Genomic DNA, 14,969 nt, shown 5'->3' with positions numbered 1-14,969 from the left:
CAGAAAGTGGTTTGACTACTTAAAACCAGTGCAGGATGATGATGATCAAAGACGACTGAAGCCTTGTCTATGAAAAGCTAGATATAATTGCAACTTCTAAAAGCATCATTATTGGGTACAGGACCTGTTGCCCTTTATGTACTGTCTGAGCTGAACATAATGATGTGAGGTTGAAGCTGGTACTAGATTAGTGCAAAAAGCCTGTGTCTAAACACAGCTCCTGTTCAGGAGTGGAAGCTGATTATGACCTGGATAGATGGAGGGACCTGGGCCATTCTGTGATAAAATTAACCATCAGAGCACATTGTGTTTAGTGGTAAGGGATTTAAAGTAGGGTATCCACAGTATTCTCTAAAAGGACAGTGTTGCTAATTCATTTAGCAGACTTTAACATTAAATGACTTATGCTGATCACCACCATTACTACAGGTGCAAAGATCATGGGTTTGACTCTCACCGAACACACACTCCTAAAATGTATATTTGAATGCACTGAAAAGTTGGTGTGGATAAGTGTCTGCCAAATGTATACTAAATGTAATAGTCAGCCTCGGTAGGGCCTGGAGCTCGGATGACACAGCACCTGAGAGGTGAAAAGCCAAGCAAGATGGAGCTGCCTTTTAAATTTGGGATGTCAACTTTGACCTGCTGGTTACCTCATTTTCCCAAAGATCTTCTATCACTGCAGGCAAAGATGATGTAACCTATAAAATTACTTGTATTAGCATGAGTTGAGCAGTGTATATTTTCTATATATAGACTTTGCAAAGGGACTGAGGAGAAACTATGAGCCAGGAAAGAACTGGAGCACCTTGTTCTAAATCCATCTCAACAAGCTGTGCAGTACATTGCAGCGATGATGCTTCACTTCCAAGCTTTTGCAACTTTTTAAGATGCTAAATTATATATGGTTAAGCAAGCATATTATTAATTTAGGTAAAAATCTGCTTCAAAATAGAAATTTCACCTGTTGTGGACAAGCAAGTTTGGAATATCATGATATATTACAATACAAAAACATTTACAACGTGGATTGTAGATCTCAGGTGATTTTTTCCAATAAGCAGTCTGTTTAATCCTATTGGTTGTGGTGTCAACTAGGCATGGGCCGGTATGATATTTTGACGGTATGATAACCTTAAGCCAAAAAACATGGTTTTATGCCCAACATGAAGCAGAGTGTCTTGTGTCACACTGAAGGGGCTTATTTTGCGATAACAGCCAGCTGCTTGTACATTATCCCACTTATTACATGGCTACTTGCCATATTAGCAAAAACTGGACATGAAATGTCAATTTTAAATATTTTCTTAACTCATTTTTACCGAATGCCGACCTTCCACGAGGAAGAGCAGTTTATTTTTCGGTTTGAAGGTCAGAAACGAAGTTCAAATGTCACGAACAGGCAATTTGGTTTAATCATTTGTAAATATAATGTCATATATGTTATTAAAAGACATTTATATTTCATTTGGCAAAAAAAAACCTGTCAAAATGATTTGCTGAATCCGGGTTGTCCTGTAATATTAGTTTTGAGAGGTTGTTATCTAGGAATAAGGAACCTGCAAATTTCGCGACTGGCCAATCAGAATCAAGCATTCCAACGAGACGTGTAATAATCAAATAACAACAGCAGCAGTTTCTAAATATCTAAGGTCTTTCAGGTATGGACACGTTTATTGGAGATAATGGCACGTTAATGGTTAAATTGTTCACCGTGCATTAATCAGAGGCACTCACAAGTTTCAACCGTGACGGTTTGACAAGCTGACAGCAGATGACGCGCTGTGAGGAACTCACCTCGACAGCTTCCTTCTCATCCACGACACACACTTGCCGTTTCATTCTTCTCCTGGCATGCAAGGGTTCGTCGCAGTTCTCGGTTACGACAGCGTCTTTTTATATATTTGTATGTAACGCGAGCGCGATCCTTTCTCTTCGTTCAGGTAAAGCGAACCAATGAGAGCTCACGAACGGCGCTCAACGCTCGAGCTCACGGAAAAAGAGGCGGGAACCTCGCGCACCTTCAGAGGAAGCGGAGAGCGCGCGGGCGCATTCACATCGCTCGAGCTCACACAGACAGCAGCTTTAGGACTCACGGAGGTACACGGGCTCAAACCGGCGGCTTGCAGAGGGGGCAGGTGGACGTCTGCGCAGACTACCACCTCCGCTTGGCGGTCTAAAAGCATCTCGGTGGAAATTTGTTCCTTTTCACAGCCCGTCTCAAAGCTCGGTGTAATTGCTGATAAATACATGCCGTTGAAGTGCTCGTAGTAAACGGTTCCTCAAGATGGAAAACGCCCACACTAAATCTGCACCAGAAGTTTTAGCGAACTTCGGTGTGAATGAAAACACTGGACTCACGCTGGAACAAGTAAAAATCAATTTCGAAAAATATGGACCCAACGGTGAGTAAACTAACGCGCATTTGCCTGTCAGTCTATATAAACGTTTGTGAGGTGAACGAAATGCACTCACCATGCCGGTGAAACCCGGCTCGTTTCCTCCAAAGTTATGCGTTGTGTATCTCTCACAAGTCATAAGAAACAGGTCAAGACAACCAAACGAGCTCTGTGAACAGTGTAGTACATTGCTGACGCGATGTTTGAAATTATGCATCTCTTAAAGTTTTAAACTTGTAACCTTAATAGTTACCACATACTTTGTTCATTCATACGTTATGATATAAATAATTCTGACTTCCAGGATTTGTTTTTGTCTTATTTATTCAGTTTTGATGTCATGGATAGATGCAATGCATGCTTATGAGGAGCTTCTTTTACTTTACAAAGCCAGTGACAGACAAAATATTGATGAAGTCATATCTATCTGATATGATAGATGTGAGCTCTGCTCTGTTTTATGACATGGAACATAATGGCTGTTGAGCACTGCATTTTCCATTCATCCTCTTTTATGACCCTTATTGAATTCAGTCAAATCAAAAGTGCTTTGCTCTCTGTAATGTACCTGGCCGTAAGCCTCAGAGTGGAAAACCATTCTGTGATGTTATCTTTGTGCACCAGTATTATGCAGCTTTACAGTACGGAGATGCAAGTGTCCGACTCCATATACTGCAGAATTATTTCCACCCGTAACCTTGAACCATCGGCTCCCACACTCTATCAGCTGGAGAAGTTTTTGGCTCAAAAGCGTACAGTAGTCAGTATGTTTTTTGTGGAGTAGCTGCCCTCTAAAGGGAAACATTGTTTAAAGAGATAAAGAGCTAGATAGTGCACTGGTGAGTAGCGTTATAGAACTTGAGTAACCAGTTTTCTGCTTCCTCACTGAGACAAAATGTTCATGGAGAAACAGTACGCTTCGGGTTACACTGCCCCACTACAGTTTGTTTCAGAGAACGCTCAAAAGAACTTGATTTCTTTCCATAAATCAGTGTTATAGAAGCCTGTGCAGCACAGGTATATTCTGTTCACTTTATGCTTGTATTTAATTTCAAGGAAAATAAAACATTTCAAGGTGGTGACATTATATATACAGTATATATATATATTTTTGCACTTTTAACACTTATATTTTCTGACTTCCGTAATTGCAACGGCTTAAAGTGCTGAAGACCACTTGTGTAATGTGGGGGAGAGTAGTAAACAGCTGCCGAGAGACCACCACCACTGTGTTCTTTTATTTAAGTTTCTCTCATGTCACATCTTATTCACAGTATGCTAGAATCCAGTGGCTGAAAAATGTGAAAAGTGCATCAAAATATTTGACTTTTCTTTTTCGAGTTCAGTCATTATTGATGTATTTATATTCACATTTTATTATTTTTGTTTGTCTCTTGTTAATATCAGAAGTACAATTTGATACAGCATGAACAGTCAGTACAGCTTTGTGTCTTAGAGAAAATCATCAGCAAATAAAGAATTCCCTTTGGATTTATTGCATTTGACCTCCATGTAGATTCTTCTGCAGCATAAGCACAACGTCTTGTGACTTTCCAATTCGGTCCGTTAAAGCGTCACACTCATTAACTCATTACATACATACTCAGCAGTAACACTCAACTTTAAGTGGACTTTCTTTGCTGTGTAAGAATGATCTTATTAACCCTAAAGTTACCAATTAATACGAGTTTGCAGAACGTTCCTCTGGAAGACTGAAGAGAATACATAGATCAGATTTGCATCTCATAGCTAGATAAATATTACAGATACAATAAACAGTGTGGTGGTTTGTGTCTGGCCAGAGATATGTTTTGTAATGTGATTGTGTACAGATCTCACAGCAGCTCTTTGTTGAATGATGCGTCACATACCGTGAGGCCAACAGTTACTTCATGGCAAATGTAACATCTTGTTGTAGATGGTGGCTTTCTCGTTTTGAGGTGTCAACTTCCTGGTTGACATGCAGCTATATGCCGCAGGGAATACCCTTTTCTCTGTAGCCTTATTGCCCACACTTAGTGTACACATTAAAATATTGTATTCTTTACATATAATATACTGCTTTGACTCCAAAAATGTTGCTATACTTTGTTGTGCTATCCTAAGTTGACCTTATAGGTGACAGACGATGTGTGATGAACAGTGATGCCTTTTAGCGGTTGTTTTTCCCAACTCATTTGCATGTATTCTCAGAAGATATTAGGCATTTTGTTCTCAGTTTTTGCCCAGTGTTGTTTATATGCAGTTTGTGTGTTACGTGTAGCAGTGTGTTTTTGTTTTAAGCCTGCTGTATTTGTTTTGTGTATGTGTGGGAGTGAAATGCTCCAAACCCTTTTGAGATTATTCTTTGACATGCTGGTACATTGTTAATGCAGGAGGACAGGAGGTTTTGTTTACCATTAGGCCATTAATCATTATTGTATATTATCTCCCACGTTTTATTTCCAAAGGTAATTCTGACACTGGCTGTCGCATCGTGGATCAAAAATTCAACATCAGTATTCAGCCTCACCCCTTTTTCTTCTACCCTTGATAAAATAACTATTTTTAAGATCCATATTTAAAATATTGCATTCTTTGAAATATTACTAGTACACACACCATTAATTGGACAAATGGCTCTCCATGTTAACTAGTACAATAGGTTCTAATCTTCTTTTTTTAATATAACCTCTCATCTGCCCAGTCTATGGCTCGGGCCATCTAATGCATTTGTATTACTTTACTTGTCATGGCAGTAAACATTACTTTGGATCAAACAATACCTCCTGTGGAGCTATTTACATTCCATAAGAAAAAATAGTCTAAAATGAAAACAAAAAAAGCAAAGTTTATTTTGTTGTGTTTGTTTTTTTACATCAGTTTTTAATGTTTGTCTTTCTTGCTGTTGGTGTGAAGAGTCTTTTTGAGTCTGCTTCATCTACCTTGGCCTGCGCTCATCTAGAAGATGACCTAAAAAAATAAGCAGCCCTTATTACTTCAATGTTGAACTGCCAGGCTAAAGAGCTCAAATTGAGGGAACCAGTCCACATCAATAGAAATAAAATTTAGCATGTTAAAGGGGTCATATGGCGCGAATGCGTGTTTTTCTGTGTCTTTGGTGTGTTATAAGTTGCCCGTGCAAAAATTAAAGTGTCGGAACAAAAGATGTGATGCGATCGTTTGTTTATAACGTGCGAGGTAAAATTTTACAGGGAGTTGCCCCGCCAAACATTTTTTAACACTTAATATTTAATGTGATTTATGAGCGGTGAATGAAGCGCTTGTGATTAGTGCAGGAAAGAGAAAGCAGAGAGCTTGTGCACTCCCCGTCTCCAAACTAAGGTGTGCTTTTGACTTCATTTGGTGTTGCGCAGACCGAAAGGCATAAAAGCGTCGCGGGACCAGACTCTGCTCCATAATGGTTTTAAAGCACACTGACGGAACATTGATGTCATATTCCGATCATTCTGCGTGGCGCTTAATGAAGTCGAACACATCGCTCTCCCTCACACGTTTATCAAAAGCAATGTCGGAAGACAGAATCCATGTTTCACGTGGCGCATTCCGAGAATATGTTTTACTTGAATTACAGCTGGGTGTGAATGTGCTCAAAAACATATTGCCCGTTCTTCCCTGACAAGTGTTCCGCACATGCAGCTGCCATAAAAGAAAAAATCCTATCCAGTGAAGTGTTTTCCGTGTTCTATCTTTTGTGATGTCCTAACAGCTGTGAAAAACAAACAGCGCGTCAATGTCCACTAATGTCCGATTCGTGACCTAATGACTCATTTGAACTCATTTGAATCATTTTGTTTAAACAACTCATATGTTAAACACTACACTGAACTCACGCCGCCAGTACACTCAAAGCCGCAAGTAAACATGTAAACCTGAGCGCGCACAGCCTGTCTTTCACGGCTTGTTTATACTCGCCTGTGTGTCCACCGGACCGCGAGTCTCTGCTGACTGACGCGCATCTCTCATGTCCGCTGACTGCACGCGTGTGCACACGCATCATGTACTGTACAGACAAAAAGGTGCACTGTAGTTCATCTCTCGCTGCTCCGTCTACATGAGGTATGTATGCCAACAGTGATGCTATTAGCATCATGCTAAACTCTGACACATGCTAAACTCATGTTGAAGTCGTTCACTCTGTGTAAAACAAACGTAAATTCCATTCAACCTGATTCCTTGTCTTACGTTAAAACTGTGGTCATTTCACCTAGGTAAAATGACATTCAACACGACTTCTACTTGTTTTTAAAAATCCAAAATATAAAAAAATGAATAAATCAACCAATATATGTGATATATATCTGATTGAGTTCTTTACTAACACAAAAAACTGCAAATACATATACATCTTTTGAGTAGAATTCACTCATAAGATTTTTAACTTTTTTATTGAAGTTGCAGCAAAAATCAACCCACTTCTTTTAATACTACAGACCCAAGATAAAGACAATTTATTTTACATTTCAGAAAAACTGAAATAAAGCAATGTTAGTTTCAGAAACAGACGAGAATAAAGTTGAAGTATTTTATTGTTATCTTAGACTTTTGTGAGATGAGTACAAAAATGAAAAAGGTAAATTAAGTGACATGTTAAGTTATATTTTCTTATTAGTACTTCTTTTCAGTCACAGAGTTCTTCAATTTAAGAGTTGTTTGGGAAAGAGAAGATTCTGTAATTTAATGCAGCTTGGAGAACTGCAATTTAGGGAAATTTGGGGAAATTGTAATGTTCAATCATTTATTCAATGAAAATAAAAAAAATGTATATTGAAGAAAAGTTAATATGGTTTTATATACAGTATACTGTCAATTATAGTTTGTGGATAGAAAATCGGAATCAACAAAAATCGGAATCGGCAGGTTTCACTTGTAATAAAATCGGAAATCGGAATCGGCAAAGAAAATTGCAATCGGTGCATCTCTAGTGTTTAGACCATTTAACAAGACTGTAAGATTAGTAAGATTTTTTATTATTTATTATTTATGACAATGTGTAGTAAAGTACTTATTTAGTATATTATTATATATTTATTATATATAATAATTTAGTTCCGAGTTACTTTTGAGTTTTGAGCAAGCTAATTCAATTTAATTTAATGTGAGGGCAACAAAGGAGGATTGTGAAGAGTGACAGGTTATATTTGTGTCAGATCATTTCATAGCCAATATATAACTCGAAAGAAGTTCATTATGGTATGGTCAAGGTCATTATGATTACTCTAAAAACGGGTGCGACCAAATTATAAATTGGTGCGACCAACTGAGAAAGTGAGTCGCACCAGTGCGACCAGTGGGAAAAATGAGTCTAGAGCCCTGCATTGTAGCGTCGCCACAGCCATGTTGTGGAGATGCTGTGTGTTTCGTTGCGAAAAGAAAGCCTTTTTTTGCCCTTCCAAAAGATGAGACAACTAAAAACGAATGGTTACATTTTATTTACAATACTGTTCCAGAACAGTAAAATCTGAATATTCAAGTGTGCAGCGCATTTCACAGATGATGGCTTCATGAACCTGGGAGAGATCAAGGCCGGCTGTGCACGAAAGCTTTTGTTAAAAAGTGGGGCAATTCCAACCATTACAACTTCGCAAGGACAGTCTGGTGCTTCAGATTCGCAGCCTGTAAGTATATTTTCATTGTAAAAGACTTCATTACAGACTAACGCGAGTTGAGTTTGACGTGTGTTTGTAGCGCATGTTGTTTCTTTGTGTGATCTGCAAATGCAGACACGCACGCAACGTGAAAAAAAACAACATAAGTCCTAATAATCAGTAATTATGTTCCAACCAGAGGCAACAAATGTCGTGTTTATAATGGGGTTTATTGTCTTTGTTGAGTCGCGACGAGACATGGCGTAACACTGGTTGATAACTAATGGCAAATCTTTATTACGTCGTATATAAAAGGTAAAACAGTTAGCTATATGTAGCGAGGAAGGTGGGATGAGAGCCGTGGGGCAGGAAGGCGGGGCCGGTGGCGTGAGTGATAATGAGTATCAGCTGTACGCGCACCGGTCGCGCATGCCTCACGGGGGAGCTCGGGAGCATAAGAGGATGAGCGGCAGGACTGCCGACGAGAGAGGACTGGGCCCAGAAATGCTAAGTTTTGTTTATGTTTGTGTTGCCGGCAGTCGTCCGCGAGGGGCTGCCGGCTTGTTACTTTTGTATGTTTGGTGTATTTATTTTTGATTAAATGTTTTGAATGTTCGCCGGTTCCCGCCTCCTTCCTTCCGTTTTTTTGAGCTTTATTACACTATAGTTTTTAACTATTTAACGTAATAAATTTTTAAAAACCTTACCAATCCTTTACATCCTGCTCAAGTTGTGCTGGCAAAGTTGATATATCGGCATCATTTTCTTCATTTTTCGGATCAGATTCGGGCTCGAATTGATAAGGAAAGTACCGATGACATTTTATCACCTGTCAGTACAATTGCTTGGGAACATGATGTTCCCGAATATGGTAAGAGGCGTTACATTTCCGTTACACACTTGCAGTATTCGACCAATCACTATGCACTGGTTAACTGGCCAATCATAGCACACCTCACTTTTCAGAGTGATGGGCTTTGTAAAAAATCTGCGCGTTTCAGAGTGGCGGGGCAAAGAGGAGGTACAAACATGCACGGTATGTGGAAAACACAGCGTTTTAACCATAAATTGTGTATACACATTGCATTACATCTAAAACAAACAATAATATTAGTTTTAGCCGTGTCATATGACTCCTTTTAATGCTAGTATGATAGACTGATCTGTTTTATTCTCATAATAAGGTTATTCTCTTAACACTGTTAACACATAGCAAATGGTAAAGGCTGCTCTAATTGTGGTGGATTGTTACTGTTGGTTAACTCATCAGTGAATGTGTTATGTGTATGCAGGGCCTATTTCTCAACTGTTGTGGTAGGGTTAGATACAGTAGGATCCATGTTTGTTTAAATTAAAGATGAGTGGTTATGTAGTGTTTGTAATGAAATGTGTTCTTGATGCATCTGTATGGATCAACACATCTCTTTTCTCTTTTGCTGTATCAGGCTTGTCACAATAACCTGCAGTAGATATACATAAATGTATACACTTTGGACATCTGTTCCTACACTGTTGAAACAGTACGCGTGTGGAAGTAGCAGTTTACTCGCAGCTGTGATCTAAGGACTCTATATAGAGGATGTTTGGTTTTTCGATCTTTGTGGTGCAGAGTTTTGCGCCCTGCTGAAGTGCACTTTTGTGAGTGACTGCACATGTGTGTTTGTTTAAGCCATACTGCCAGTTAACACAACAGAGGGGAAGATGACTGCTACTGTACACAGTACACACTGCTGGCTGTCATGTGCACTCCGGACAGATGTTCGCTGATCTTAGGCCAGTCTCAGGGGACCCTGGTTACATTGTCTCTTCTGTAGGTTTGATAACTCTCATTTTCACTGGTCTTTCATCTTTCGCCTGCTTGCTGCTCCTCACCCACTCACACACAGCCACACACCCTCGCAATGTTTTTCTATCTTTCACTTATGTTTCCCGATGCTCTCAAAATGTCTCATATTGGAGGTAAACAGAGTTGAGAGTTGTGTTTGTTTGGTATCTGAGTGAAACTGCAGTCTTGCGCTTGGATGGTTTTATTTCCGTCTTGTCAGAACTCCCCAATTACAACAGACCAAAATACCAAAATGTCACATTGCAAATGAAACAGCTCTCCAAGCCCTGAGCTGAGCTGTTTGCTTATTTCAAGATGACTTCGTTAGTCGTCACTGTTATTTCTATGGCTCGATCAGCTGATGCCATGAGCAGTTTGTACCTGTGCGACACTTTCTCACTTCCTTACGAGGTTGTGTTCATGAAACAAGTACAGAGTTTCCAATTTCTGTAGACCTTGCTTAACATAATATCACTTAGTATTAGGGCTGTGCAATTAATCGAAAATTAATCGTAATCGTCAATTTTGGCCTTCAGCAATTACAAAAACAAAATAATCGAGGTAAAACGATTATTGTGCCGCATTCCATTTTGCAAGGATCCTCTCTGTTCTTGTGGTATAAATCCACAGTGCACCCTTTTCTTTTACAGCAGTTCAGCTGTGCTATTTCTTTACATTTATTTTTCAGTTGAATTCACAGTTTAAAAGCCGAGTTTAAGAAAAAGTAGTTTTTTTTAAGTTAATGAGTAATCGTGTTAAATAATCGGGATCTCAATATTGGCCAAAATAATCGTGATTACGATTTTTGTCATAATCGAGTATAGAGTTTGTTTCCTGTCACATTATGTACAGGAGGACTTCGTATGTCAACCACCAAGTTTACATTTCATTGATGAACTGTTTCAACATCCTCTTAAGCACACTTAGCCACTTTCTGTAGGCCTGCTGTATTAGCATAACCACAAGAAAATATCCTTAGCTAGTGCAAACCGCAGAAAACGCCTTGTGCCAGCAAGTGGTGCATTTACCACTACTGCTCCAAGCATCACATCTAAACCCATTTTATTGTTGCTGCTGCTTCACCTGTGCTAAAACTAGACTGCATAAACTGCTTTTATATGAGAAACAATGCTATAAAATCTGCATGAATGAAATACTGAGGTTTTTATGAAGTATCAAGTTGCATTACTGCGTCATCAACTTACCGTAAAGGATTACCACTCCAACACATACTCGACACATAAAAGCATCACACATTGCCTTTTTATATTTCTATGATAAAGGCTTTTTCGTGCTTGTTTGAGAGGAGGAAGTAAATGGAGGCTAGAGTGTTATCATTAGCACATCTTGTAGAGTCGCAGCCGTGCTTTGTGGTGTGTGTGTGTGTCTGTCTGTTTGTGTGATCTACTAACTTGTCACTCAGCTCTCATTCTCACCTCCCACTTCTGCTGCCTGCATCACCTCCTTGTGGCGAACCGCTCGGTTGACTCAGTCTAGCTCTGAGTGTTGTGTCTCTTGTGGCCCATCTTTTCTTTAACATAGTTTGCTTTTAATGATAATCTGCTCAGGTTTATTTGATTTTCTCTTGGTTTGCTGTGATCAAACTAACAAAGTTTAGCTTAAAGAGCTAGTTGTAGCAATGCTAGACTTACGGAATAAAGGTTTTCACACAGGTGGAGAAACATGAATTTACTTTTTGATAAAGACATCTATTATATTTCACAGATGTAATGTAATGAGAATATTTGTGTGTCTGTCTATTGTGTATGAATGTATGTGTTAGTTATTGCGAAGGCCTGGTAGAAAAGTTAGTAAGTGGGTCATAGGAGCACAGCTTATTTGCATAGTATGTAGTTGTGCATGTAAACGTTTATGTAAAACCGCTGTGGCTAACACTGTAAATACTATCCATACACAGCTGGATGTTGTGTTTGTACTTGGATTTATTGCTAGATTTTACTTGTGAGTGATGTTCTTCATTTCATCCTGTTCCTTTGAGTAAGCAATAAGCATAGAGTTATGTTTTTTGTATACTTGTTGCAGAAATGAAGATGGTCTCTTTTAAACTCAAAGAAGTACAGTAAGTGTGATGTGTGAAGCTGTAGTGTTAGTGGAAAGTTTTTGTGGGACCAGAGCTTCCCCCTTTAGAGAGAAGCAATCAAGCAATGGTGTTATGTAATACTACAGACAGCCAATAACAATGCTTTGAACTGCTTGATATCAACAGGTCTAGAAGTAGACACATTAATTACATTAAATATTAATTGAAGGAAGTATATGCAAGCATAGTTATGGACATGTATTCAGAGTGGGCTTTGATGGCTTTTGGTTGGTTCAATTCAATTCAATTCAATTCAATTTTATTTATATAGCGCTTTTCACAATGTGCATTGTTCCAAAGCAGCTTTACAGGAGCAAATAAGAAAAACACAGAAAGGTAAAACACAGCACAGTGCATGGTGTTTATAGACCAAGCAAGATCATTATAATAAATAATATCTAATAAATAAATGAATAAATAAATGAATAAATGCAGTCTCCCGGTGAGCAAGCCAACTGGTCACTGGTCACTTTTGTTTGTTAACATTAGCATTGTTATTATGGGTATGTGTCATTTTTAACCCCTCAAGACCCTGAGTCCACTGGAATGTACATCACTGTCTTTTGTGATGCTCAGTGTCCAGATCTGAAAATTTTAAAACCCTTATTAACTATAAACTAAACTCAAAGGCATGAACAAGAATAGCATTAGTATGCTACCTGTAGGCCTGCTAATATTGTTGCCTAAATCCACATACTGTACAGCCACTTGCATTTATAAAGCAACCAGAAGCCTTCATTTCCCCTGTGAGTTGATAATTGACATCATGACTATTGGCGATGCAATATGTAAGCTCCAGAAGACATGTTTTCACGTCACCTTAAAATTAAACATGAGGTTCTACACATGTATTTAGTATTGTTTATATTCACACACAGATTACTTTTGTGCTTTACACTTTGTGTTTTTTTAATGTTCCTACTATATGTTCTTGGATGTCAGAGATGAGAATACACAGATGAGTGGATTATTTATTCATAATAATGTCCTGTTGCACTTACAGTAATTTAGCTCTTAAATTGTTTTTGCATTCTTGTTTCCATGATGACTGTCTGAAGCAGAAGTCAATAACTCTGGCATGACTACATTAAAATTTCTTCCAAGTTATTTTGAGAAGCCGAAGGAGGCTTGTAACTGTTGTTTTAATGGCTGCTGTGTAAATGGTGCTTAAAACAAGGAATTATTTTCTGCCTTTAACATAAATTTATCATTGAAGTTTAGCTGATCTTCACTCAGTTCAGTTTAAACTAGGGCTGCACGATAATTTATCGCGATACCACTAAATCCTAGTGTAATCGAGCTGGCTGCGATATGCAATGTGTCAATATTTTTTTAATGCGTAGCTTGTCCGTGAAGCACGGCTCTGGGATCAGTAGGAAATGCTGCTCGATCTAAAAGCAGTGCGAGTTTGAGTCACTTATAATGTGCATTTGAAAAAGCAACACCTGTCAAACATGATCATTATAAATATACTTTATTATCATAAAAATACCTGATGAGGTTTGAGTAACAGTGATAAAAGATGTCAATAGGCATTTTCTAGATTCTAGAACGCGTTATGGTCTTCTTCTGCAGTTCTTCTGCAGTTGTATTTGGAGTTTCCGCATGAGAGCGCCCTCTGGCTTTCGGATGCAGCAGCATTTTCCAGTACATCACTCAAAAGCTGTGCATAAATCACGTGATATTTATCGTCGGTCGGTTTATCGTGACAGCCCTAGTTTAAACAGTTGAACTTGGATGTATTGGTTGTGATGATTGGTGATTGGCAATGAGTTATAGAAAGATGCAGCTGTTGTGATTCCTGTGTAAATCTGAAGTATGATTTCTGTATATATTTTGTGTGCATATTGACGTTCCGCTGAAATCGGCCACGTCCATAGCCAATGAGATGCTGTTTCCAGCAATGTCATTGAGCCAAGTGGTCATAGCAACAACTCTTAAAATTTGTTTTCATGGTTGAGAGGCCAGCCAGAACCAGAAGATATGAATCTTTAATTTACATTCCATAATAGTCATTTAGTTTTCCATCTGCTACTGTTTCATGGCCAGATAAGCCTCCCTGGAGATTTTTGTATTCAATTTGGACCACATAATAAATGAAGTTCTTGGAATATAGGTCCTAAATGTGTCCTAAATGTCCTTTATGAAACAACTTGTGCACTCTTAGTGGTGCTTGCTAAGGTGTAAAAAGCTCCTAGATAATACTAGGGGGAGCCTGAGCCATATTTAGGAACCAAAATGAGACTTGGCCTCTTTTAACTATGGTAAGCAAGCACCTTACAGCCACCAAGGACAACCCTAGCAACCACCCATAAAACCCTGTGAACCACATAGCAGTGACATTCGGAACACCTTAGCAGCCATCTAGCAATGCCCTGGAAACCTCCCAGAGAATCTTGGTATTGTGGTGTTGAGTTTTGCATGGGCACCACTGCACACACATTTTTCTCAGAACATGTAAAATTCAAATTGACTTTTAAAGGAACAATACAGCATTTTTAGGAGGATCTATTGACGGAAATGCAATATAATATACAAAACTATTTCTTCAGAGGTGTGTAAAGACCTTACGTAATGAACCATTATGTTTCTAATACCTTAGAATAAGCTGTTTATATCTACATACAGAGCGGGCCTACATACATTGACTTCGCCGCCATGTTTTGTACAGCAGCCCTAAACAGACAAACAACTCTACAACGCGCATTTCCTCTTCCTCTCCACTGCGGTATAGTGGTGAAACGGACCGCGGATGATCCGTGATCTGTACGGATCGTGCTCTCCATTTCAGAACGCATATGACCCGCGGATTAACTGAAAGTTTATTTGTATCATCATTGAGTAAAAGAGTAAAACACGCTCTCGCTCGCTCTCCAGTTTCAGCTCCAACGCGCTCTCTCTCTCCAGTATCTGGACGAGTACAATATTAAAGCAGTTCCAGATAAACAATGATGCTCAAAACTGCTCTGTCACAGCTGATATTACAACAACAACATATCTTGGACACATACTGATCCGAATCAAAGCAACCTCCTCGGGGGTGATTTTAAGAC

At 38.9% G+C, this 14,969-nt stretch overlaps 1 protein-coding gene across 2 annotated transcripts in view; it reads left to right on the top strand.

Moving 5' to 3' along the window:
• The first annotated feature begins 2,057 nt into the window (after positions 1-2,057).
• atp2a3 (ATPase sarcoplasmic/endoplasmic reticulum Ca2+ transporting 3) overlaps positions 2,058-14,969 on the top strand; it is a 54,168-nt gene continuing 41,256 nt past the window's right edge. For both annotated transcript variants that reach the window (XM_057356410.1, XM_057356420.1), the window contains exon 1: positions 2,058-2,408. In XM_057356410.1, the coding sequence (XP_057212393.1) occupies positions 2,291-2,408 (118 nt within the window). In that variant the 5' untranslated portion in view covers positions 2,058-2,290. The remainder of the gene's footprint in view (positions 2,409-14,969) is intronic.

The sequence above is a fragment of the Triplophysa rosa genome, linkage group LG2 (assembly GCF_024868665.1).
Source record: "Triplophysa rosa linkage group LG2, Trosa_1v2, whole genome shotgun sequence".
Lineage (NCBI taxonomy): Eukaryota > Metazoa > Chordata > Actinopteri > Cypriniformes > Nemacheilidae > Triplophysa > Triplophysa rosa.
Note: the sequence above shows the minus strand (reverse complement) of the source record. Positions and strands in the feature narration are given on the sequence as shown.